Raw genomic sequence first — 25,123 nt, 5'->3', positions numbered from 1 at the left:
GTTAAAGGATCAAATAGGAGAGGGGCTCATCTTAAAGTGATAAATATATATATTTATGCTAAGTTAAAGCATGAAGGAGTAAAATGTACGTGAACGGTCGGTAACCTTTTTTGTTTAAGTTTATGTATTATTATATGATGGTATTAGAATTTATTGATAGATGTTATGTAAAAAAGTGGAATTGAATAAGGAGGTTATCTCGGTAATATTACGGGAAATTGAAGTATATGTATGTATATGTAATGTTAAACTGGTTTAATGTTCCGGCTGTCGGTAATAAACAAGGAAAAAGATTGAAATTGTGGTAATATATGTATTGTAAATGAATAAAAGTCTAAAAAAATAAAAGGAATAGAAAAGTTGTAATTCATTTTGTGAATACATTTTTGTTCATAACCTTATAGGATAAATCATGGTTGTTGAACATTGGTATTGGTACTGGGAAAATATTTTTTTTAAGTAAAAAAAATATAATTAATTAAAAGTTCTTGTTTGAGTTTTTTTTTTCTTTTCCCCCCCTTTTCTCTTGTTTATAATTTAATGGTCTGTGTATGTGTGGAATACCGTAAAAGGAAATAGGAAAAGTTTAAAACGTGTTTGTGTTTTGGAACGCAATCATGGATTGATTTTGTTTTTGTGTATGAAGTGATTTTGTTTTTAAAAAAAAAAGGAAAATTAAATAACAAAAGTGTTTAGTTAATTTAAATTTTTTTTTGTAAAAGATTTTTTTTTTAATTATAAAATTATTTTTTTTTTTCAATTAAATTTCCCGAAATATTAAATTGTACTTCTTTTATTAAATTGAAGTTTTTGTTGTTAAAGTCAATTTTTTTTTTAACAAGAAATCATTACTACCATTTTCTGTAAACTAAAATAAAGAAAAGGTCAACGCATATTCTTGAACCGGTAAATTATATATTTTTTTTATTAAATTGAAGTTTTGTTGTTATAAAGTTTTTTTTAAAGTCATTACTACTAATTTCTGAAAATCAAAATAAAGAAAGGGTCCACGTATAGCCTTGAACCAGTTATCCACGAATATTTTATCACCTTCGAGAAATGGAAACAATATCCCGTTTAGTAGACCTTGGAGATTTTTATCTCCAGGTCACATTAATCAAGAAGCACGATGGTATGACCCTGGGAGAAGGACGCCGGAAGGAGAATCAACCACCGACGTATGGGAGTAGACGGAAAAAGTGTTTCAATTGTCAAGAGGTGGGACACTTGCGGCATCAGTGTTCCCGGCCATCTCGGGAGACTCGCGTACCTTTGGAAGTAATATCTGAAAACCCAAGAGTGGAAATCTATGAAGGACGACAGCGCGTGCATCACGATTTTGAAGGGAGACAACCAACGGACTCAGTTCCCTCAGGGTCGGATAGGGATAGGGAGAGACATTCTCTCAATACTCGTCATTTTGATGCTCGTGGTCAACTCTGGAATGGATCCCGAGGTATAAGTGGAGAGGATATTTTGCAAAGAGTGGTGACCAGTACGCTAACAGCTGGTGTACCGCAGACGGCAGGCGCTGAAGATTTCTGGGTTAACCCAATGTCGATTTAAGAAAATCATGTGTAAAAATATTCTTGAAATGATGTTGTAAGTTTTTTTTTTTAGATATTTTTTTTTTTTGTTTTATATCTGACGATATGCCACGATCCCATAAAGGAGTGGCATGTCGTATTTGTAAATACGTGAATGTTTTATATTTTTTTTAAACGCGAAATGCCAATCAACCAATTAAAATAAGGTTGATTGGATAGAAAGATTCAATCCTTAATTATACTTAATTCCAATTCAATGTTTTTATAAATAAATTCATTATAGGCCTGTTGTTATTTATATCATTTATAACTTGTTTTAATTCAATATCTTTCAAAGTTTCATCTCGAATTTGATTAAAATTTATAGGTATATCCCCATATTCATTTATTATAGTGATATTTTCAATAGTTTCATCATGACATTCTTGTGGTAATCTCGAAAGACAATCAGGAACAACATTATATTTACCGGCTTTATACTTTATATTAAAATCATATCCTCCTAATGTAATATTCCACTTCTGGAGTCTTAAGGACATGGTGCTATTATCCTTAAGACCCTTGGTAAAGATGTGAACTAGAGGCTTATGGTCAGTAATAATTGTAAATTTTGTGCCGATTAAGTATTCCTGGAACCTTTTTATAGCGAACATAATGGCGAGAGCCTCACGCTCAATATTGGTTTAGTTCATTTTGGATTTCAATAAAGTTCTCGACGCGAAAGCTATAGGTTTTTCTTTACCGTCTTTTTCAATATGAAATAGTACAGCTCCTAAACCACATTTCGATGCGTCAGTGACTATCCCTATAGGTAATTCAGGGTTAAAATAAGTCAAAGCAGGTGGAAGACTAATCAATTTCTTAAGATCATTAAAACTTTTAGAGTGTTCAAGGTTTCAAGCCCATTTTTCTTTGTTGACAATCTTATATAGAGGATCGGCAATTTCTGCAAAATTGTTCAAAAATTTTCTATAGTAGCCAGCCATTCCCAGAAATGTTGATAATTCAGCAGCTGATTTTGGTTCTGGCATATTAATATTGCTTCAATTTTTTCATGATTAGCATGAATCCCCTTAGCGTCAATATCATGACCCAGGAACCTCACTTTGTTTTTAAAGAACACACTTTTATTGAAGTTAGGTATTAGCCCAAACGATGATATTCTATCAAACACTTTTTTTATGTTGTTAAGGTGGGCTTCATCGTTTTTTCAGTTATAAGTAAATCATCAATATAAAATATGACGTCATCCATATCACCAAAGTTTTGATCCATAATCTGTTGAAAAATTGCAGATGAGATTTTAAGCCCAAAAGGAAGTCTAGTAAACTGGTAATATCCCTTGTGCGTAGATATGGTTAAAATATTTCTGCAACTTTTATCAATTGGTATCTGTAAGAAAGCATTTTTAAAGTCAATCTTCGTAAATTTCTTTCCTTCTGAAAGTTTAGCTATTAGATCATTGATTCGTGCCAGAGGGTATCTGAAATCTTCTAGAGCTGGGTTAACAGTGTCCTTAAAATCAGCACAAAGCCTAATGCTCCCATCATCTTTGTAGACAGCGGTAACAGGACTTGCCCATCGGACATCATTCACCGGCTCAATTATTTTATCTTGTATCCATTTTTTAAGTTCATTGCTAACAAGATCATTTTTTGAATAAGGAATACGTCTCGGCGGTATAATTTTAGGTTGGGCATCTCTTCTTAAATGTAACTTGACACTTGCTTTGTTGATTGGCCCATTAGTCAATTTAGATTCACACTCTTTAATTAATTTTTTATTTCATCTTCGTAATTAGTGTCAACATTAGCTATAAATTTATTTAAAATATTTTTGAAAGCATTGATCCATGTACGTCCCAACAAGGCATTTTTACTTGATTCGACGACTACCGCTTGTAAACATTTTGAGATACCATCATAATTCACTTTAACTTGAGTGGTGCCGATGATCTTGATTAAATTTCTGTCATAAGCAGTGAGTTGTAACTCGGATTTCTTAAGATCTCTAATACCAAGTTTTTTAGCCAGATCATGAGGTATAATAGTGTGTTTGGAGCCTGTATCAACTTGCATACAAGTAACAATATCGTTCACTTTTAAGGTAGTCATAAATGCGTTATCTTTGTCATTGAGCATGTCACCAGATAAGTTGTTAACATTGAAATCATTATCATCTTTGTTCTTTGTAGAGTCAACTTTCTCTTCAATAATTTCTTCAATATTCATATTATAATCATTGTTGTATTGTATTTGCTTTCTATTATTGTTGTCGCTACCTCTATAATTATTTGAGTTATTGTTATATTATATTTGCTTTCTCTGATTATTGTCATTGCCTCTATAATTATTTGAATTGTTGTAATTAGATTGGTAATTGTTACGATTTCCATCACCGTATTGGATCTGTTTTCTTTGATTATTATCACGCCATGTATTATTTCTACCATAATTAGATTGATTATTATTGTTATAGCGATAGTTATTGTAGTAGTTGTTATAATTATCGTGGTATCTCGAATTATTATTACCGTAATTATATCTAAAATTATTATTGTAATTCCCATTTCTATTTCTATTATAATTATTTCTAAAATTATTATCAGGTCTAAAATAATTATTATTGTCGTTTCTATTTTTATTGTAAAAGTTTTTATCTTTATCAGACTTTTTATCATTATTTATATAACATATTATTATCATCTGACTTAACGCTAAAACAGTCCAGTTTCACCCCTAATTCGACCATCTGGTTTAATGTTAAGTCAATATTTTTAGAGAATTTATATTTTATCTTATCAATTAAGGTAGATGTACGTAATTTTTCTTTTAATCTACTGTCGTCCAAAAAATTACGCAGTTTCGATACTCTTATATACCACAGCATAAAACTCTCTGACGCTGCAGCAGATTAAATTTATTAATTAAAATGTTTTTATCTTGCGCAGGTAAAAGGCAAGTTAACTTTTTAAAAACAATTTTAAGATCTAGTATGTCGGTATCAGAACAGATTGATTTAATATTGTCAAAAACCTCGTTTGATAAATTATTAAATTTATTTTAATAGAGTCCGATGATGTGCTGGTCGAAAAATAATTTAATATTCTGTCTAAATAAATCTCAGTAAGTGGTCCCACTAACTTAGGAATCTTATGTATAAACTCTGGTTTTATTTCCATATTTTATTAGTAAGACATATATATAGGAAATTATAATATTTTATGTTTTAACAATTTATATTTTGATGAACATGCAATTTAATTCAATAAATTCAGAATCATTATATACGTAATGCTTGCCATTTAACAACTCAAAGCAATTAATCATGTCTTTTAAGTTAACAAATTCAAATAGAACATCTTCAGTTCCCCTTATTGGTTAAATCAAACAAAATATTGTAAATCGAAATTTCATGAGGAATATTGATTAATTTAAAAGCAAACATGATATATAAAAAAATATCACAATGATTTTACCTTTTGTTTTCTTCCTTTATATAGAAATAATAAATTTTTTTTATTAATCATATTTACCAAAAAAAAATTTATTTTTTAAAAAAAATTTCCATAAGGCGAGTTTTTTATGCCTAAACTGGAGGGGCACCATGAAGAGAATCATGATAAACGTGCCAGTATGTAAAAATATATTTTATTATTATTAACTTTATTATATATCTTTCTTCATTTTATACTTCGTATAAATACTACATCAAATTAGAATATAAACGAAAAAAACAAAAAGTAAGATTACAAAAAATAAAAAGTAAGGTTACGAAAAATAAAAAGTAAAGTTACAAAATTAGATTATAAAAAGTTTGTATGCAAAAAAAACAAAAGTAAAAGTAAGGTTAAAAATTAGACTATGATGTAACAAAATGATAAAAAATATTTTTTAAAGATTAAAAAAAAGAATATTGCTTGACTAAGTTGGTGAAAATTTTATTTTATTTAATATTCAGAATATTTTTAGAGAAAGATATTATGAATAAATATTTTACCGTTCATTATTTTTGAATGTAAGCAACATAGGTTCTAATCACATTATACTTTACCTCTCTGATACAATAAAAAACGAACATCTTTAATTTTTAGAATTAAAAAAATGAATGATGTGTAATTACTTATTTAAAACACTTACAAACATTTACTTCTACTATGTTAAATAACATAAGAATATTACCGCTAAAAGTCGAGAATTTTTTTAAGCGTGGTAAGTATTAGGATTTTTAAAAATAGACTATTTATATTTTTTTTATAAAAATGTTTTTTTCCTAAAAATTTTAAATTACAGTCGTTATTTTAAAAAATTATTAACTATTACTTATTTTTCTCATAAATTATTATCTTGTTGTAAAATCATGCATGTGGGAGATTTTCGGGGATTTAAAAAATGTGAGCAATGTGATATATTAAATTTTTTTCAAGAAATGTGTTAGTAAACGACTAAATGTGACAGTAATGGCAATCGTGGATATAGAATAATTGTATATCTTTGATAAATGATTTATCAATTTATGTTGATTAATTTATATTGGTTAATCAATTTATGTTGATTAATGAATATATATTTATGTTGATTGATCAAATAATAGAGTTGATTGTTCAAATTATCTTGATTGATCAATTTATGTTAATTTATAAATTATATTGATTGGCCATTTCCGCTGTAGGATATGGGAGTAAAATTTATACGGGATGTGCATATGTGTGATAGTCTTATCATAGATATAGTCCCCCATTTAGAAATTTGTCTGTTCACCTAAATATCATTTTAAAATAACACCCCCTTCCCCCATTGATCCAACACACTCTCCTAAATTTTTTTGTAATATTTGACTATAAACAAAAATTTGAATTACAACAGCACTTTTTAATTCTATATTGCTGTTAGGGAGTTATTAATCCTCCTGTTTTTGATTAATTTATAATAGTAGCAGTGGCGTCACTAGGGGGGGCGCAGGGGCTCAAACCCCCTGAAAAATTTGAATAGCCCCCTGAAGCAAAAAAAAAATTTTTTTTTAATGGTTCCTTAATATCCCCTTAAACTAAAAAGAACTTTTTTTGATTGTCCCCTGTTTATTATAATTCTTTTAAGTAATATATAGATTTAATTTTATTAATTAAAAATTAATAAGACTATCTAAATTTTATTAGATTAGATTAATACATATAATTTATATTTTCACTATGTCAGCTTGCAATCAAATTCTTTGTTAAAAATAAAATATCAATACCATGCATAATGTTTAAATATCAATTTAGCATTAACAGTTGAAGTTTAATTGATTTTTATTAATTAAATTATTATATAACCCTAATTAAATAAATATAAAGATTTATTAATTGAAAATTAACAAATTTAATATTGTAAGCCGAGTTTAAAATCACTATTTAAATAAAATGACTTTGCGATTTAAAAATTTAAGCATTAAAGACTTTATGAAAAAAACTAAAGATAAAAGTAGCAATAATCTTGAGGACCAAAGAAGAGGATTCAATAATAAAGCTGGTGATGAACAAAACAAAGTATATTTTATACAGTTTTTAAAATTCAAACTTTGATTTAGTTGAAAGACGATTAATTGTAGTTTAAGAGATATAAATATTGAAAACAAAAATGTTAAAAGAAAGAAAATAGGTAAATAAATTTATATATAAGTCTGTGTCCAAAATGTTTTGAAAAAATCCTTAAAATTTTCACAAATTAATAACAAAACACTTTGGACATTTAAGTTTTAAAAAATAAAAATTTATTAGTTAATTATCTATTTTAATGGAAGGTTTCTTTTTCACTTGATCATAATTGAAGTTATATGTTTTTCCTATTTCCTCCCAAATTTGCCTAATTTCTATAGAATTTCTATTTAAGTCATTTTTCACCAGAGTATTAAACAATATTGATTTCTTTAGTTTTCAAGTTAAGCAAAAATTGCTTTACAATATATTTTCAACTTTCAGGAGCAGGACACTAGAAATGGGAAATTTTTTTAAAATTTTTCTATTATAATCACATAAGGTGATGTCAAAATATTAGCTAAATAAAACATAGTAAATATTTTCTATATAAATAGTCAATATCTTAAAAAATCATACACTATTATTCTTTTTACATTAATAAAGATAATATTGGCTAAATTGTTTACTCAATCATTCTTTCATAATTTGATAATTATATATTTATTTGTTTATCCTAACTTAATAATATACTATATTTTAATAAAAATGCTAAATAAATTTAGAATAGTTTGCTTATTTATATATATTTTTGAAAAATGGACACTATAATATGGAATATTACTTTTTATATATTATATTTACAAAAATAAATACACTGAAAAGAAATACATTTTAAAATTAATCTTATTTAGATTCATTGAATAATGAAGAAAGTATTGTGAATGACATGATTGTAAATAATGTAAGTACAGAAGGAAAGAAAATAGGTAAAAAATTAATTTATATATAAGATATTTTATTTATAAAATAATAGAAGCACTATGTGTGGCTCAATCTGAAGATATATGTGAGATCCAATGTACAGATATCTCTGAATGTATTAATTTTTTAAATATAATTAAATTAAATATAAAATTTTATATAGACATAGAATCTGAAGAGGATACTACAACAAGCCAGATTCTTGGTAGCAGTAAATATAAAGGTATATTGGATAAAGAAGTTTTATTGCAACAAATTACATTTGATGAAATACATTTTAAAATTAATCTTATTTAGATTTATTAAATAATGAAGAAAGTATTGTGAATGACATTAAAATACTTTATACTATAGTAAATCGATTTTGTATTGAAAAATTTGTAGAAATGTATTGTTTTAATTATTTATATTCTAGTTTTAATTATTTATATTCTAGTCTTAATTATTTATATTCTAGTCTTAATGATATTTATATTTATTTATATTCTAGTCTTAATGATCAATATTCTAGTCTTAATTATTTATACTCTAGTTTATTTTGTACGTATAATATAATAAAAAACAAGAGTTTAGTAATTTTTAAAAATGCGACGCCTCTGAATAGTAGGACAATTTCTCATACCAATTTCTTGCTTTACACGTATATATAGTATATCTGACAGAGATGTAACAAGCGTCTGTTATCATATGACAGCTTTAGGATATTCTATAGCAACTTTGGGGAATATGACTTCTCAAATTAAAAATAATATAACAATTAAAAGAATAATTGATACAAATGCTGGATTTATATTGGAAGAAAATGAATTAAATGATGGCAATACTGTCGAGAATAACATTCTACTCAATTTAAAGGAAAAACCTAGTAATATACGATAAATATTAAACCTAATCAAAAATTAAAACTAGATCCATTGTCCATAATTGATGCTCAAATATGCATAGATTGTGGCAAAAAATTTCGAGATTCATACTTATACAATACCTTTGACTATTCAATATGTGATGGATGCAAGTAATATTTAAATTTAATTGTTGATAAGTAATTTACAAATTTTTCTTTATATATATTGGTGTATATCTATTTTTTATTGATTTAAAAGATAGCATATTCCAGATAATAAGTAGTTTAGTGAAAGGTCAAAATAGGCCCTACCTGATTTAAAAATAATATTCATTCTTAAATCAGGCCATGCCTTGACTTTATATATATATGTTTTTAGTTTGTCTTAGAATCTATTAGCTTTAAGCCTGGATCAAATTTTTTAAATTTTAATTATTTTATGACCTAGTCTTGTATGTAAAAATTATTTGTTCAAATTTAAAATATGAAATATCTAATATTTAGGGCTATGCATAATATATATCATCAGAATGAATTGTTGTCAATATTTAGGAATTTTAAAAAATATTGGCTGCCGATCTGGTCCAATATTTTAATTATATTATGTTGTTTAAAAGAAATTATTGTAAGATGTGGCTAGAAATTTGATATTGTTTTTATTGTATAACAAGTCACATGAGCCTATGGTAATAATACTTTTGTTATTGGCCATTTTTAAAAGTCTCTAAATTGATCTTGTTTAACATTATTACACCTTTTTAAATGAAATAATTTCTTAACTACATCTATATATATATATGCACAATATTAGTAGGGCTGTGTAGATTCATAAAATTTTCACAAATGATCCAATCTTTTCTATCAACTATAAAAAAGTCTGTTATTTATTTTTAGAAGAGGGTGTTCATAAAATGCTATACTTTGGATGACATGTCCATGTATGCCTCTATCCTAATTTTCCATCCCATTGTTTTGTGATTTATAAAAAAATTTATAATGATAAAATTTTATTAATATTCATATCGTTTAATAAAACATATTTTATATGTCCTATTGGGATATGGAATCTATTATTATTCAGAATCTTTAAATTTTATTACTCTGAGTTATATTTAAATTTGAAAAAATCTAATTTGCTGGAAACCTATTACAGCATGTGTAATCTGTCCTATAAATTTCAGACAAGTAATATACTTTTGTTTAGTTGTTAAGTTATCTGAAAAACATATAAAATAGTTCAAATGTTCATGGCAAAGTTGTCTGAAATTCACGTTTTGTATATGCTGGAATTCATTTTGTTCAAATCTGATTTAAGAGAGATTTTTAATCCCATTTACCCACATTTGTGTAGTAGCAAAATATATTTTCTACATGTTTTTTGAAGCATTTAGAAATGTATTTTTGAGCAATTATAACATAAAATATAGTTAATTTTTTTTGATAGCCTCCCATTATTTTATAACTTACTATATTGACTTTTATATAGCTTTAGGGGGGGTGATAATTAAAGAATGTAACTATTTATAATTATGATTACTTACTAAATTTTGATAATTGATTACTATTATGTAATCTCCAAATTTCTTCTTCCATTTAAAAAGTGCTCTATGAATTATAAAAATATATGGAATATGTCATATTTATTTTTTTAAAGTAAAATGAATCTGTATATTTTTTTAATTCAATGTCATTCAATATCTAATGTTTAGCTCTCAGTGGCAGTCTTGTTCTGAATCAATATTATCATTTTCTTTAATATTTTAATCAATTTTCCTGTTGTCAAGATTTTCAATGATTTCTATTTTAATAAGAATTAACCCAAATCTACTAATTTCTTTCTGAAGAAGAAGTAGGCTGGAATCTGTTTGTTTCTTATGGAAGTTACTGCTTTCCATATAATTTTCTTAAACATGCCAATTTTACTTCTGAAATTTATAATATCATTATAATATTTTGATCACCACCACCTCGTAAAGCGCCTATTTCTTGTATTATATCACATACTTCATTAAATTCACTACTACTAAGATGCTCCACTAACCAGCATTAAGATGAAATGTATTTATATGATTCTTTTTTTTCCCGTCAATTGACTGAGCCAATCTTGCTATGTATTATAATTAAAGAAATATAAAATTCGCATTATTACATGGAAATTATAATAGCTGGAGGAAATATTAAAATGATATATTCTATACTTTATTCTAATTAGAGAAATATAAAATTCACCTGATTGCAAAATTATGATGAAATGTTAAATAATATATTCTTTTCTTTATTCTAATTGGTGAAATATATTATGATATTAACAGGGAAATTGTAATAGCCGGAGAAAATTAAATATTATTCTGATTCGTAAGAAGAATCAAACAGCGTCCTCCTATAGATAAGAAGACCTTATTTCTTATGGAAAGTTCATGGCAGAGACGATTCCAACGACATCCTCCTATGGACAAAGTCACATTTCTTAATTCTTATTATAAATCGTTTGAGGTAAAGTATTTTTGGCGAAAATTTTATAGACAACCAAGATGAGCAGCGTCCTATGTGTATTGATATTTCTTATATTTTTGGCCGTATATTATCAATCACACCTAACACTCGGGTTTAGTAATGGGTGGGGGGGGGGGTTTACAAATCTATACTCATATGAGGTGAACCTATCATTTTTTTTGTTATATTTTTTTGATAGAAAGGGCAAAGGGAGTTTTATTTTTATGGAATAATTTTACATTGAAAATTGTATTCAATAAGAAAGTTAGATTCTATGGCTATACACTTATATATTTTTTTTAATTAAATTTAAAACACAAAAATTTCACAATTTCTAATGACGGGAAAGAACGAAAATAATAAATTTTAGGGCTGTGTCGATATTTTTGCCAATATTATAATGATATAGTTATAAATGTTCATATCTCGAAATTGTCACAAGATAAACTTAAAATTTTTAATGCATGACCATCATAGAATGTAAATAAAACTTTAAAATAATTTATCAAAAAATCTGCCAATCTAGTGCCAATTCTAAGATAAACACATATATTAACAGGTCATTTTAATATCGGCACAACCCTAATAATTTTATTTGTTTAAACAACAAAGAATTAATGAAATTCTACCCAATAATTACTTTTTTAACATATATAAATATCAGGATAATATTTTTAAAATATTAATATAAAACAGAGATATGAAAGAGAAACATAAGTTAATTACTAAAACAGAAGCCAAAACAATGTATATTCTAAAGGATTGTGATCTGGATAGAAGAGAACCACTATTGAAATGCATCTTAAGAAAGAATCCACATAATTTAAAATGGGGTACCATGAAATTATATTTAGAAATACAAGTAATTTTTTAAATTTACAATGGAGTCATTCCATCTCAAATTTGGAAAATAATGAAATTTTCGGCCGACTCCCCTCGATTTTTTAAAATTTGGTAAGCAAAGAAAGGTTAAATAAATAACAAACAATATTGTTAAAAGCTACTGCGCAATCTCCACTGCTATTTCATCACAAAACTATTGGCTACTTTTTCAGGGACCTGTAATGAACCGCCAAACCGCTATAAACCTTTATAAATATCTGAACCGTAACTGAACCGACGTAATTATTTTTTGAAGGAGTAAAAAAAGTTAATCCTGTTTCAGCCGAAATAAAATAAATAATTTTACCTTTTATTACATTCTTTTCTTTATGGTGTATTGCATATTTTACCATATCTGCATCATTATATAATTATTAAATGGTCAAAATATTTGGTTAATATCCATAAGAAGTATATATTAATTTTTCACTATGACTTAACTTGATCCACAATTTTTTAACTGCTTCTTATAGTATTAGAGATTCCTATTTCCTATATTGTAGTATGCAAAATATCTAAATAACCAATTTTTGGTTTAGTTATATATTTAATCTAATAAATCATTATTTTTTTATATATATTGAAAATCAAAGAAATTTGAATATCCAAAATTATATAAACTTGCTCTTATAGTACTTGCGGTTTAGGCAACACAACTTTCTGTTAAAAATGCCTTTTTGGGGCTAAAATTTGTGTTATTGTCACAACAAACAAATGTGAATCCACTTATAGAAAATATATTACTTATACGTTCAAATAATATATTTAGAAATGAGTTATGATTCTTATATATTATTCATAGATACTTATAATAAAAATAAATTAATTTCATCTATTTTATAAATAAACAATATTATTAACTTAAGTGATGGCAAAATTTTAATAAATAATATTTATAATTAAAATCATTATTAATTTAGAAAAAATTGAACCTTTACAATTAGCTGAATTGAACCAAAACTTTATAAAATTTTTCTTAAGAACCGTGAACTTATAAATAAAGGTTCGGGTCCCTGCTTATCCTATTTCCACAAATAAAAATTGGCATAGAAATATGACTATAATTTCTTATATTTTATTTTCAATGATAGTAACATTTCAATAACCCCAAGTTTAGTATAAGCTTTGCCGCACTAATAGCGATTCAACAATAGCACTTGAGGGCAATGCAGTAATAATTTTTATATACATATTTTATATAAGAAATATCATCATAGATATTTATCTGTGTATTTTTAGATTTAAAAAATGCTTATAGAGGATTTTCAATGGTATTATTTATTTCAAAGAAATCATCTATACTAGGTGGCGTTTCTGATCTGGCTAAGGTATCCTGGTTTGGTATAGTATTATTTAACGCTTAGTTGCCCTTTGGATTCAGTCAAATTAATATATGGCCAATTCAACTTGAAACTAGGGTGAGCAATAGTAGATATGTTTAACATCCAAATAATAAAGATAATAATTTATACAATATTATCATTAAAAAGGTGAGTATGATAATAAAATGAGATGTTAATATTAATCATGTTAGGATTGGGGAAGAAAATCAACTTTCTCATAAACTCATCTAGCTCAATAACTATTATAGATTTAGTTTTGATTCAATTTTATTTTAATGATTACAACATTTTAGCCCCCTAAAATCAAAATTTTTAGAGATATGTTCAAAATCACAAAAATGATCTATTTTATTTACCTTCATTCACTTAAACATATCTAAAAATTACATAATTGTAAATTACAAATTTTTTATTAAAATTACGTACAAAGATGATACTTTTAGATAAAAAAATTTTTTGATTTTCCCAATTTCCGGCCATTATATCTAATATATAAGAATTAAAAACAATTTTGGAAATAATACTATTTTCAATTTTTTAAAAAAAATTTAGTAGACATTACTAACTCCTCTTTTATATTTATAAAAATATTGGTCTGAAACCCTGTCAGAATCATTCTCAACGATAAAAATGATATGTGAAGTGTATAAATATTTTCATAAAAGGGAGTGTGCTTATATATGTTCATATATTATTTAGTTTTTAATGGGTTTTCTTAACATAATTGTTATAATTTTGAAGGATTATTCATTTTAAATGAAAATAACAATCAATGGGGGTTTCAATCAATAAAAGCAATTTATATCATTTACAATATATTATAAAATTATTTACCCTATAACATAAATGAATATTAATAAAATATGATCAATCAAGTTTAGAGTTGTTATTCATATATGGTGCTAATATGAAATTTTAACTATATTACCAGAAAATGATAGTGTTCAAAATTATGATTGAATTAAATACAATAAATTAACGGCAAGATAAACTAAATTACTTATAGCGGAAAAATGATTTTTTCACACCTAATTATAAGCCTAGAAATGTAGACTAATATACAGTTAGAATTTTATTATAGAGTTGAAATAAGCTGAATCTTGCCCTGCAAGAAATATTGGCCAAAATAGATAAAGGAATTTGAAAGAAATGTATATATTTTTTAAAGAAATGTGACCTGATTTTAAAATTAGTTTTTCGAAATTTGCAAATCATTCAGTCAAAAAATTGTATACTCGCAGGAGGTAGTAGAACGTATAATGTATATGTTTACATCTACCACTAAAATTTTAAATTAACGATGATCATTGGATAAAATTAAAGATGATATGTTGCCTTTTAAAATATACAAACATATTTTACCTTTAATAATTTGTAATCCGCCTCAACCATCCTGTTATATGGGCAAATGTAACTATTGCTCAAGGTCAAAACATTTACCCTGACAAATAGAAATATTGTTTCGTTCTGATCCAATTACATACAAACAGTGGATATCGGTCTACTCTCTATCACCAAGCCAGAATAATGAATTTATCAATGCCTTTAATGAAAAAATGGAATCTTTATTACCCCCTTCTTTTATTTCTACGTAGAAATGGTCTCAAACCCATCTAAAATCGAACTTTGACATAGGCCAATATTTAATTTTATGGGACAGATAACTACTATAGTTTTATACTTCAGGATGAAGTATAAAGTTATCATTGTTAACCCTTGTTTAAGATAATTTTGCAAATACTTGTTACCTGAATTACATAATGATATCCAAATCTTTACAACATAAGGCAATATCAGTACATTATTTCCAAAAAACATTAGTTAATTTTTTATTAATAAATTTTATATGCCAAGTAAAAAGCTTTAATATTCGGATATATCTGATGCACAGTATAAAAATCGTAAAATTTTTATTAATGACATTAGATTTTAGGGTATAAGCGAAATGACTTTTTTTACTACAGCGCACCTGTGTGATAGATTGATGGCACTGTTAAAAATAGTTGCTAAGGCAAGTTTACAAAGACCTTACTAAAGGAAATAATAACGTCATATGAATTGTACGAATTTGTTAAAGATAATATTATTGGCATATATTTTATATTACTTAAAAAAATTATGACATTTTTAAAAACTAAAAATTTACTCCGTGATTTCAACAGGTACATCAATTTAAAATTAAAATGTATTCAAATTCAAAAGATCGCAAATATTTATCAGATAATGATGAAAGTATAATCATAGGAGAAATAAACTTATGCTTATGGATCGAATAATTAGCCTTTGTTTTAGGAAAACATCTAAAGCAGGAAAAAATATAAAACTTCTTTGGACCTTCTAATTCCTTTACATTTCCACCTATAGACCACATTCTTTACTTGCCAAATGTCATATCCTAACATTGGTGTTATAGTTAACTGCTACTGGCCATAGTTATACATTGTCTTCGCAAGAAAGTAAATACGCTCCCGAAAAATTAGAATCTTTTAAAAGTGAGTTATTTATCAGATTTTTTCAATTTATATTATATCAATTATTTTTAAAATTTAGGGCGCCATATATGAAATAAACAAGATTCTAATTCATATATGATTCCACGTCAAATCGATCACGATTCGGCCGACCCCTTTTAAAATTGTTAAAAATTTCTGGAATTATTTAGATAGGTAAAAGAATAAGAAAGCCGTTTATTTTAGCTCGCTAGCACACCTGGTTCTCGAGTAGTGTTGTTAAACGGCTCGTTTTGAGCCGATTTTTAAAAACGGCTAACTCAATATTTTAGCCAGAAAAAAATTATTTAAGACTCGAGATTTCGCTAAGAGATGTCCAAACCTTTGTTCCTTCTACAAACAAAATCTTCAGGCTTGCGTAATACTATCCTGGATGCAATACTGAGTTAGCCGTTTTTAAAAATCGGCTCAAAACGAGCCATTTAACAACACTATTCTCGAGATATAGGGGCTCAAAGGTACAAAAAAGAGCCACTTTGAAATCTGTAAAATTTTTAAAATGCTTATATCTCAAAAACTATTTATAGTAAAAAAATTATAATATATCATTTTGTAGGTAAATAAATTCTCTAATGGGCTAATAAAGAATAATAAATATTGGCGCCATTATAGGCTTTTAACATCCGGTTTACCTAAATTGCTTTACCTGTATTTTTAAGCCAAATAGTGAGTTTGTTTTCGAATTTTTTTTATTGCTTGTTATTTAGACACCTTTGCTAAATATAAATATCAAAACCTTGGCGACGCAATCGACTTTAAAAATTAATAAAAAAAATAGATGGCGCTTTATGAAATTACGGATTATGGTTAAAATTTTGCTGCTAACTTATCAATAACCAGATATTTTCACTTTTTATACTAAAAAATTTTGATTTTCTATTAAATATATTATTTAACTGAGGAGCAGAGTGGGCATGTGCCCATTAGACACTTAATAATGTAACAAATTTCCACTAATAAATATCTTTCATATAATTTTTTTAATTTTTAAGGTATCTTCAATTTCATCAAATATTTCATCATTTGATGAAGATAATGGTAAAAACTAAGTCGTTAAAACTTTTTTTTACTCTAGATATTTTCTTCGAATATTTATTTTCACATAAGCGTTTTCTTTTAATGAGAGATTCCCCATTTGATTGTAGGGATATATTAATGTTATTAATAGCCTCTTGATTAATTATATGAAAGGGAGAATCAATATCTACATTGTCATTTGAAGTATAAGGAATGTTTGCTAATTTTTGTCGCCATCAAGAACATATTAACATATCTAAATTGAATGGTAAATTTTTTTGGGTCATCCAGGGTAGAATCTTGCTTAGATTCTCGCCATAATAAGCATCTCTCTGTAGATTAAATGGGTTGCAACATTTTAATATTTGGTACGTCCATCTGTGATATAGAATAAAATTTTAATTGATCTACACCTAGAATACATGTTTTTGCACTCTCCAAATCCAGATTGTTATTGGTAGACAGACGATAAAATTAATCTGAACGGACAGGTTAAAATTATTTCGCAGAAAGAGAGATCGTTTTAAACAATTTATTAATATAATCGAATATATGCCTAATAAAATATTCGTTTTACTGCAGCTGTTATATATTATCGAGCTAATAAGTCATTCGCTCACTATAGTAGCAAAGTAGAGGTCTAAAAAATGTAAAACATTTTAAGAATAATGGGAGGGGGGGCAGAAGTGGAAAATTTTATCACGATTCTTACAAACATATCAATTTTTCAACCATTAGCGCCATCTACATTTTTCTTCAATTTTGGTAAAAATGTATATTTCCGAAAAGTCGATAGGTCGCCAAGGTTTTGACATCGTATATATATTTATAAAAGGTGTCTAAATAAAAAGCAAAAAAAAAATTCGAAAACAAACTTACTATTTTGCCTAAAAATACAGGTAAGGAAATTTAGGTAAACTGGATGTTAAAAGCCTATAATGGCGCCAATATTTACTATTCTTTGTTAGCCCATTAGAGAATTTCTTTACCTACAAAATGATATATTATAATTTCTTTTATTAAAAATAGTTTTTGAGATAAAAGCATTTTAAAAATTTTACAGATTTCTAAAGTGGCTCTTTTTTGTACCTTTGAGCCCCTATATCTCAAGAACCAGGTGCGTTAGCGAGCTAAAATAAACGGCTTTCTCATTCTTTTACCTATCTAAATTATTCCAGAAATTTTTAACAATTTTAAAAGGGGTCGGCCGAAAAAGTGCTTTTTTGATCGATTTGACACTATAAGCTCTTTTTAGAGCCATCGATATTTTTAAAATATACATTCACTTTTAATATATATATATTCATTTTTTATATTTTGTTTACATGTTTTAAAGATAAATGAATAACATAGAAAAAAAAAATTACGAGATGAATAATCTTTTGTGAATTATATCAAAACTGATAAACATATAATTTTATATGACGTTCCCTTTTGGAAATATATTCATGCACTCTTTTAATCATATTGAGGGAATGAAGTTGCAAGGGGGTAATTCCATACCAAATCGATAACTTTTCTGCCCGACCTTTTTAATTTCGATAATATTTTGTATGCTGAGAGAATATCATTTGAAAGCATCGAATCCAAAGTTTTAGCCTCCTAGTACTCATAGTTCCTGAGATATCAATGGTCAAATGAGATTATTTAGCTGCGGTTATAAAATCATTTTTTTTTATAAAAAATTTTAATTTTCGATAAATTATTTTATAAATTTTGAAGATATAATAGATAACATGAAAGATATTACCTATTTTCGGTTTTTCATTAAATTTAGTTTTTTTGACGCCATGATAATTTCGTTTTGCGATAAATTATATCGTTGATGGGCTAACTATTGTTAAAATATTATTTTTTGGTATGAAAAGGATATCTTGTGCAGTTGGATAAACAAAAGAATTTGCTGGTCCTTTAGGGTGAAGAAAATTAATTTTTACTTCATCTCTAATTGCATTCACTTCTTGTACAAATCCTAACAACCAATCGTTTTCATATGCACATGTTACTTATCCTCTAATCTCATCGATTAACAGATTCTCAATCAAAGGATACTCACGTGGATATACTATATTCTCCACAATAAATGTCTGCGAATTAGAATATAGTTTAGTGTTGAGTTTAGTTAAGACAATCGGAAACACTGCATGAATTTTTTGTGTACCAGGTATTGAGATAGATTTACTAAATCTCTTACTTAGCCTTATCTCTTCTTCCTCATACTCTGGTATAGTTACATAAGAAAAATTTATACCTTTTATATGCTCTTCCGCATATTTATAAAATTGTAAAGGTGTAATTATTTGATCAATATAAGGTCTTTGTAAGCTTGCCTTGGCAACTAACCGTTTTACTATGCCGCCTATGCCGTCGCAGGCACTTTTACCATGTGCCATAGGAAAAAAATGCCATTCTGCTTGAACACCAACATCGATTTCATGGTAGCAAACATTGATGAAGTTTTTCCTATTTTTATATTGCGCTGCTGAACCATCAGAAAAATAGTAAATTTTTTCTGGTGGAGTGTCGAATTTATTTTTTAAAAATGAATCAAATGCGATTGGAATAAATGATGAAACAGTATTATGAATTAAGGATTCCGATATTACCACAAAACTTAGATTGTTTATTTGATCTCCTATTTTATAATAAATTGAGATTGGATGCAACGTAACTTGCGAAGTTATCCAATGATAACCCTGAACTTAGTCTTGGACAATAAAGGAATAATTTTTTGAAAAGTCACAAATAATTAGTGATTATTTTCTAAACTATTTTTAAGGTTATTGTGAAATGAACTTTGTTGTTCACAAATAAATGACATATGAGAATATTCATTTTATCGAAAAAATAATTAATAAATTCGTCTAAAGATTGAGAAATAGTCTCCAGAGTTGTTCTATCTACCGAAACCCACTGTTTAAACGTAACAAGAGCTAAATATCATTTTTTATAAATAATTTTTCGATGCATTCTTTTAAGAGTGCCGAGCCAGGACATTCGTTGCAGTCACCAAAATAATAGGTGGGTAACGGGGGGTTGCAAATCATTCTGCCTATAACATCTCTATAAGTTGTTAATGTATCCTCACCATTTTTAGTGAATGTTACTAATTCACAGCCTAAAATCAAGTTTAATATTCAGGTGTATGCTACAAACGCATACACTATGTGTTCCGCTAGCCCCTGCTAATATACAATTTTTTAGTCTTAAGCTAGCAAATTTCGAAAATCCAATTGTTAAGTTTGAATTACTCGCCTTAAAATGATTATATAATTCTTTCAAATTATTAAGAACTAACCTTTTTTGAACGTTCACTCGTTCCCCCTTTTCAGTGATAGATATGCAATCTTTTTTTCCTGGTAATACACTACTAACTTCATCACTGCAAAAAATTCTTTTAACAATATCATTTTTTTTTATTGAGATATTTTGCAGGCTTTCTATTTGGAGTTGAAAGAATCTTTCTCTAAAATGATTTTGGAATTATATGCTATATGATATGTAGCGTTGAATGTCGTTTATTTTATTTGCGCTCCAATTAGGAGGCAGAATGGTCAGCAATTGATATTTTTATTTTTAGATAAATTAGGATATTGAAATTTCATGTTATTGAGTATATCATTATTATCTTTTGTATCCGATTCTGGATTGTTAATTATTATATCTGAAATAGCTTTTGATATTTCGCTACCTTTTTTTGGATAATTTTTTTCGGTTAGTTTTTTTTCTTGATAGGAGATATTCCAATTTCATTTAAAGTTATATTGATTTTATCTATCGATGTTGATGCTATGCTGTTATTTACATATTCGCTATCAGAATTTATATTTTCAATATTTTTTTATGAAAATCGTTTGCTCACAAATATAGTGTTCCGCCCCAATGTTTGGATATTGTGTCATCCACGTCATGACTTTACGCAGGTTCTTTTTATAATTAAAGTGTTTAGATTCTTTAAAAGGATTTACGCATTTATATTTATACATTATAAATAATTTAAAGAAGAAAAATAATTAATATCTAAATATTTGTAAAATAAAAATTAATATTAGGACAGGTGCATGGAAACTTGTTTTTATCTTTCAACAATTAATTATTATATTTTCTTGTAGGAGATATCGGAATCTTAACTATCTTTTTAGGAAATTTAATCATTTATTATAAAAACTAATTTTTACAAGTTATCAATTTAGCAATAATAATAAGTAAGCCTATCAAACGATCTATATAATATTTTTTCTTGATAGTTGCTGGAAAATCTTAATTATAACAAAACACGTTATTTTATAAAGGAGCGCCATCTATTTTTGATTTTTTAAATCGTAATAATTAAAAAAACTCATGGCTGTTCCAAGTTTAAATTTTTTTTATGAATAGATATAAGGGTAGAGAATAAGAAAATATTAAATTCAAAAAAATTTGGAAAGCTAAACACTTGGAATTTTTATGTTTAAAATTTATAACGTAAATAAAAACCGCAACAATATTATTTCAAAAAAATCCTTAATATTTAATAAAAGGCCTTTAATAGAGTTACAAAATGACATATAACTTATATTTTTAAAATCATTATTTTTTAACTTATTCCAATTTCAAAAAATCGTATTTTTCGAAAAAAGGTCATTTTTGACACTTTTGACCATAGGACGATCTCAGGGACCTATATAATTTATATTAATGACCTTAGTAAGGAATCCAAAAGTATAAAAAAGTATTGATTAAAAGAAAACACAAATTGCCACATGTTTTCCTTGTATTTTAAAACTGAACAAAGGAGTGATGTTAAAAAACTAGTCAAACAATAAAATATAAGAAATATAAAGGGCAAAAATGTAAATAAATATATAAACAACATTTAACAAATATAAAAGAGGAATTTAGTATCTACTAAATTTTTTATAGGAATTGTAGGTAGTATTATTTCCAAAATATTGTTTTTTCTTATATATTAAATAAAATGGCCGGAAATTGGAAAAATCAAAATAAAAGTTTATTATCTAAAAGTATAATTTTTTATATGTAATTTTTTATTAAATTTATTAATTAAAATTAAGTTTTTAAGATATGTTTAAAGGCAGATAGTAAAAATACGTAATTTTTGCCACTTTGAACTCTATTATCTCCAAAAATTTTAATGTTAGAAGACTAAAATTTTGGCTATTTCTTAGTTACATAGCCTTCCTTTGCTTACCAAATTTTAAGAAAATCGAAGGTGGTTGTCCGAATCGGTTAGTTTGTCATGGAATAGCCCAATATTTTTTTATAATATAAGTTAAATATATTATAGTTTTTAAAGGACTTTTATATCATTTTCTGAACAATTTAATGTATGCATTAAAGTTTTGTCGGATTGATTAGTTTTTATAAGTAAAATGTTCATTGTTATTTAAAAATTATTTATTTTCATTATTTATAAATATTTGTAGGTAAAAGAAAGAGCATTAATTGTTCATGGCAATGAAGAAAATTTAAATCAAAATATGGTTTTGAAATCTCAAAAATCACAGAGTATGAGAACCAAAAAATATCAAAAACGTTTGAAGGGTATGGTATAAGTATTTTAATCGTAGATATAAATATGCATATATTGCTTATTTTATGGTACTTTGCATATAAATCTACTTAATTTGGTTAAATAATTGCATGCACATTTATAAAAAGGACCCTCCTAATGATCCCATTGTAATAAAGTATATACCAATCTTTTATTTATAAAAATGATTAATCTAACGCAAATTTACGAAAATAAAAGATTGCTATAAAATGTGGGAACCTGGAATAAGGTCTTTTTGCCCCCCATTCCAGTTCCAAAATATTCCATTCGAATTTTCAAAATGTTAATATAGTAATTAATAGTTTAAAAGTTTTTTTATGTGAATTTTTACTAGTTTAGATGATTTTAAATTTATATATATAAATCGCCATTTTTATCACATAATTTAAGAACTTAGGATGGAGGTCAGGAGCTCGATTTGGAAGAGACCAACCAAAATTGACAATCAATTATGTTTGACCCAACAACATAAATACGTTTCTCTTGAGGATAACATTAAAAGTTCAAGCTTAGAAAAAGAACGTAATAAAGAAGTCGATTCTTTTAACATTCAAGAAAGTGAAGATGTTTTCGTTAAAAAAATTTGCCAGGTGTGTGGTCATTCTGCTAATGTTGAAATCTTATAATTATTTGATTTTGATATAGTTTAATATTTAATGTAAAGTAAATATAGTATAATAATTTTTTTAGAGAATTATAATTTATTGGATTAAAATTTAATGTTGGTTATATTGCACAATTTTAAATGTACCTACACTTTGTTAAATAAATGTTTGTGATTTTTTTTTAAATATGTCGTTATAAAAAAATTTTTATAGGTATTTTGAGTTTATAATAAATCAAATTTAAAACTAAATAAGATTATTTATTATACAGGAAAGAAAATTAGGATAAATATATTTGTAAACGATTGTTATGCCATAGGCATTGCATTTTATATCAGGTTTCATCTAAAGCTTTGCAAATATCGTTCGTCTAGAATTGGAGTGCTCCACTCTACATTTTCAAATTTTGAGTTAGAAGTGGATAATAACTTATTTATTCCCAATATATATAAAAATAAAAGCTAGATTAAATATTAATTTTTACCAAAGTTATAGCTGTCAAAATGATCAATAAGCTTTTCCTATATATGATTTTAGATTTTCTCATTTTAAACATTTGTGCAAGTGGAGCACTCCAATTCTAGGTCGACGATATATTTTGCTCTAGGGTCTATTCGACCTGTGCTAAGGCCCAACATTATTTATATTGAGTACGAAATAAACAAAAATTAATAGCTTATTCCAATCTCAGAATATCCCATTATCTTTTTATCTAACAAAAAAGAAATTTTTTTTAAGTCCCGTCAGAATTATTTATTTTTAGGCCAGAGCCCAATTTGCAGAACCCTAGTTCACTGATCATAAAAAATTACTATTAGTTTTATCCCGAATTAAGCATGATATTAAATATAAAGTCCTCGCTTAATAAAATCCAGCAGTTGTGGCTACCAAATTTAGGATCCAGTCACGATCATGTCAATTTTTACCACAAGTTAGGATGAGTTAATCTACAACAAAGAATCTCATTAAAAAAAATACCCTTCTAACTTCCCAAGCCTCCACCCTTCATTTAGAATAAAACATCTTTTTTTAAAAATATTTTCTTGGTCAATCCTTTAAAAAAAAAAATTTTTATCCCATGAATTTTTTTTAAAATATGTTAATTTTTTATCCGAGATATACATATGTACAATATAAATCTATTTTAATTAAAACCGTTTAAAATCATTTAACTTTTGGATTGTTTTATTTACTTTTTGATTATCGCCTTATAAAGTTATATTATAGCTATCATAAGGAAATGTTACGTCCAATACTTTTGGCTTATTAATTAAACAGATTTATCCATGTGTGGTTGAACATTCTCAAATTATAATTTTAACCTTCACATATTAAATTACAACAGAGAAATTTCAGTATTACTACATAGTATATCTCAAAACCGACCACTTACTAAATATTCGATCTACCAAATTTGGTAGTAAAATTATTTGGAAAATGTTCATTTTTGGTTAATTTATCTATAAATACGTGCTAAACATTACCCCAAAAAATATTTTAAAAATCGTGATTTGATCGATAACCGATTTGAAACCGAAATACTGCATTGCTGGCGTTATCCATTGGAAATTCTTCATTTTTGGTTTATACCTGTACATTGACGTGTTAAGCATTATCCCAAAAAATATTATGATTTAACCGAATTTCAAGCTCAAAACCGACCACTCAATCTCATATAACGTCTTCACGAAAAGAGGAGGAGGGTAGAATTATGACTGCGCAATTGAGGAGACCAACGCCATCCAAAATTTTTGAAGGGGAAAAGGCATTTAAGGTTAGGATAAATTTATTTAAGGGGAAGGGGGTGTATTAATTAAATTTTAGATGAAATAGGGCAAGTAATAAATTAAAAAAATACTAATATATCCCATAATATAAATGAGTGTATC

At 26.4% G+C, this 25,123-nt stretch overlaps 1 protein-coding gene and 1 long non-coding RNA gene across 3 annotated transcripts; both read left to right on the top strand.

The window, feature by feature from the left end:
• The first annotated feature begins 7,913 nt into the window (after window positions 1-7,913).
• LOC135922396 (uncharacterized) lies at window positions 7,914-8,340 on the top strand. 2 transcript variants are annotated; one of them, XR_010570877.1, is made up of 4 exons: window positions 7,914-7,991; window positions 8,039-8,101; window positions 8,150-8,209; window positions 8,284-8,340. It is a non-coding gene; the product is annotated as an uncharacterized LOC135922396 (long non-coding RNA). The 2 variants fall into 2 exon arrangements; XR_010570876.1 differs by having other exon boundaries at window positions 8,150-8,294.
• A 357-nt stretch (window positions 8,341-8,697) lies between these two features.
• On the top strand, window positions 8,698-23,397 carry LOC135931904 (DNA repair protein complementing XP-A cells homolog). The gene is made up of 5 exons (XM_065469219.1): window positions 8,698-8,851; window positions 8,896-9,001; window positions 12,020-12,185; window positions 22,502-22,619; window positions 23,020-23,397. The coding sequence occupies exons 1-5, from the start codon at window positions 8,713-8,715 to the stop codon at window positions 23,253-23,255; spliced, it is 765 nt and encodes a 254-aa protein (XP_065325291.1). The 5' UTR covers window positions 8,698-8,712; the 3' UTR covers window positions 23,256-23,397.
• Window positions 23,398-25,123: the final 1,726 nt, after the last annotated feature.

Source organism: Gordionus sp. m RMFG-2023, chromosome 1, assembly GCF_954871325.1.
Source record: "Gordionus sp. m RMFG-2023 chromosome 1, tfGorSpeb1-WG-v2, whole genome shotgun sequence".
Lineage (NCBI taxonomy): Eukaryota > Metazoa > Nematomorpha > Gordioida > Chordodea > Parachordodidae > Gordionus > Gordionus sp. m RMFG-2023.
Note: the sequence above shows the minus strand (reverse complement) of the source record. Positions and strands in the feature narration are given on the sequence as shown.

Excerpts from the sequence above, each read along its gene's own strand:
- LOC135931904 (XM_065469219.1), top strand. The coding sequence starts at position 8,713 with ATGACTTCTCAAATTAAAAATAATATAACAATTAAAAGAATAATTGAT. Across the intron at positions 8,852-8,895 it reads CAATTTAAAGGAAAAACCTA|ATCCATTGTCCATAATTGAT; the intron begins GTAATATACGAT and ends AATTAAAACTAG. Across the intron at positions 9,002-12,019 it reads TCAATATGTGATGGATGCAA|AGATATGAAAGAGAAACATA; the intron begins GTAATATTTAAA and ends AATATAAAACAG.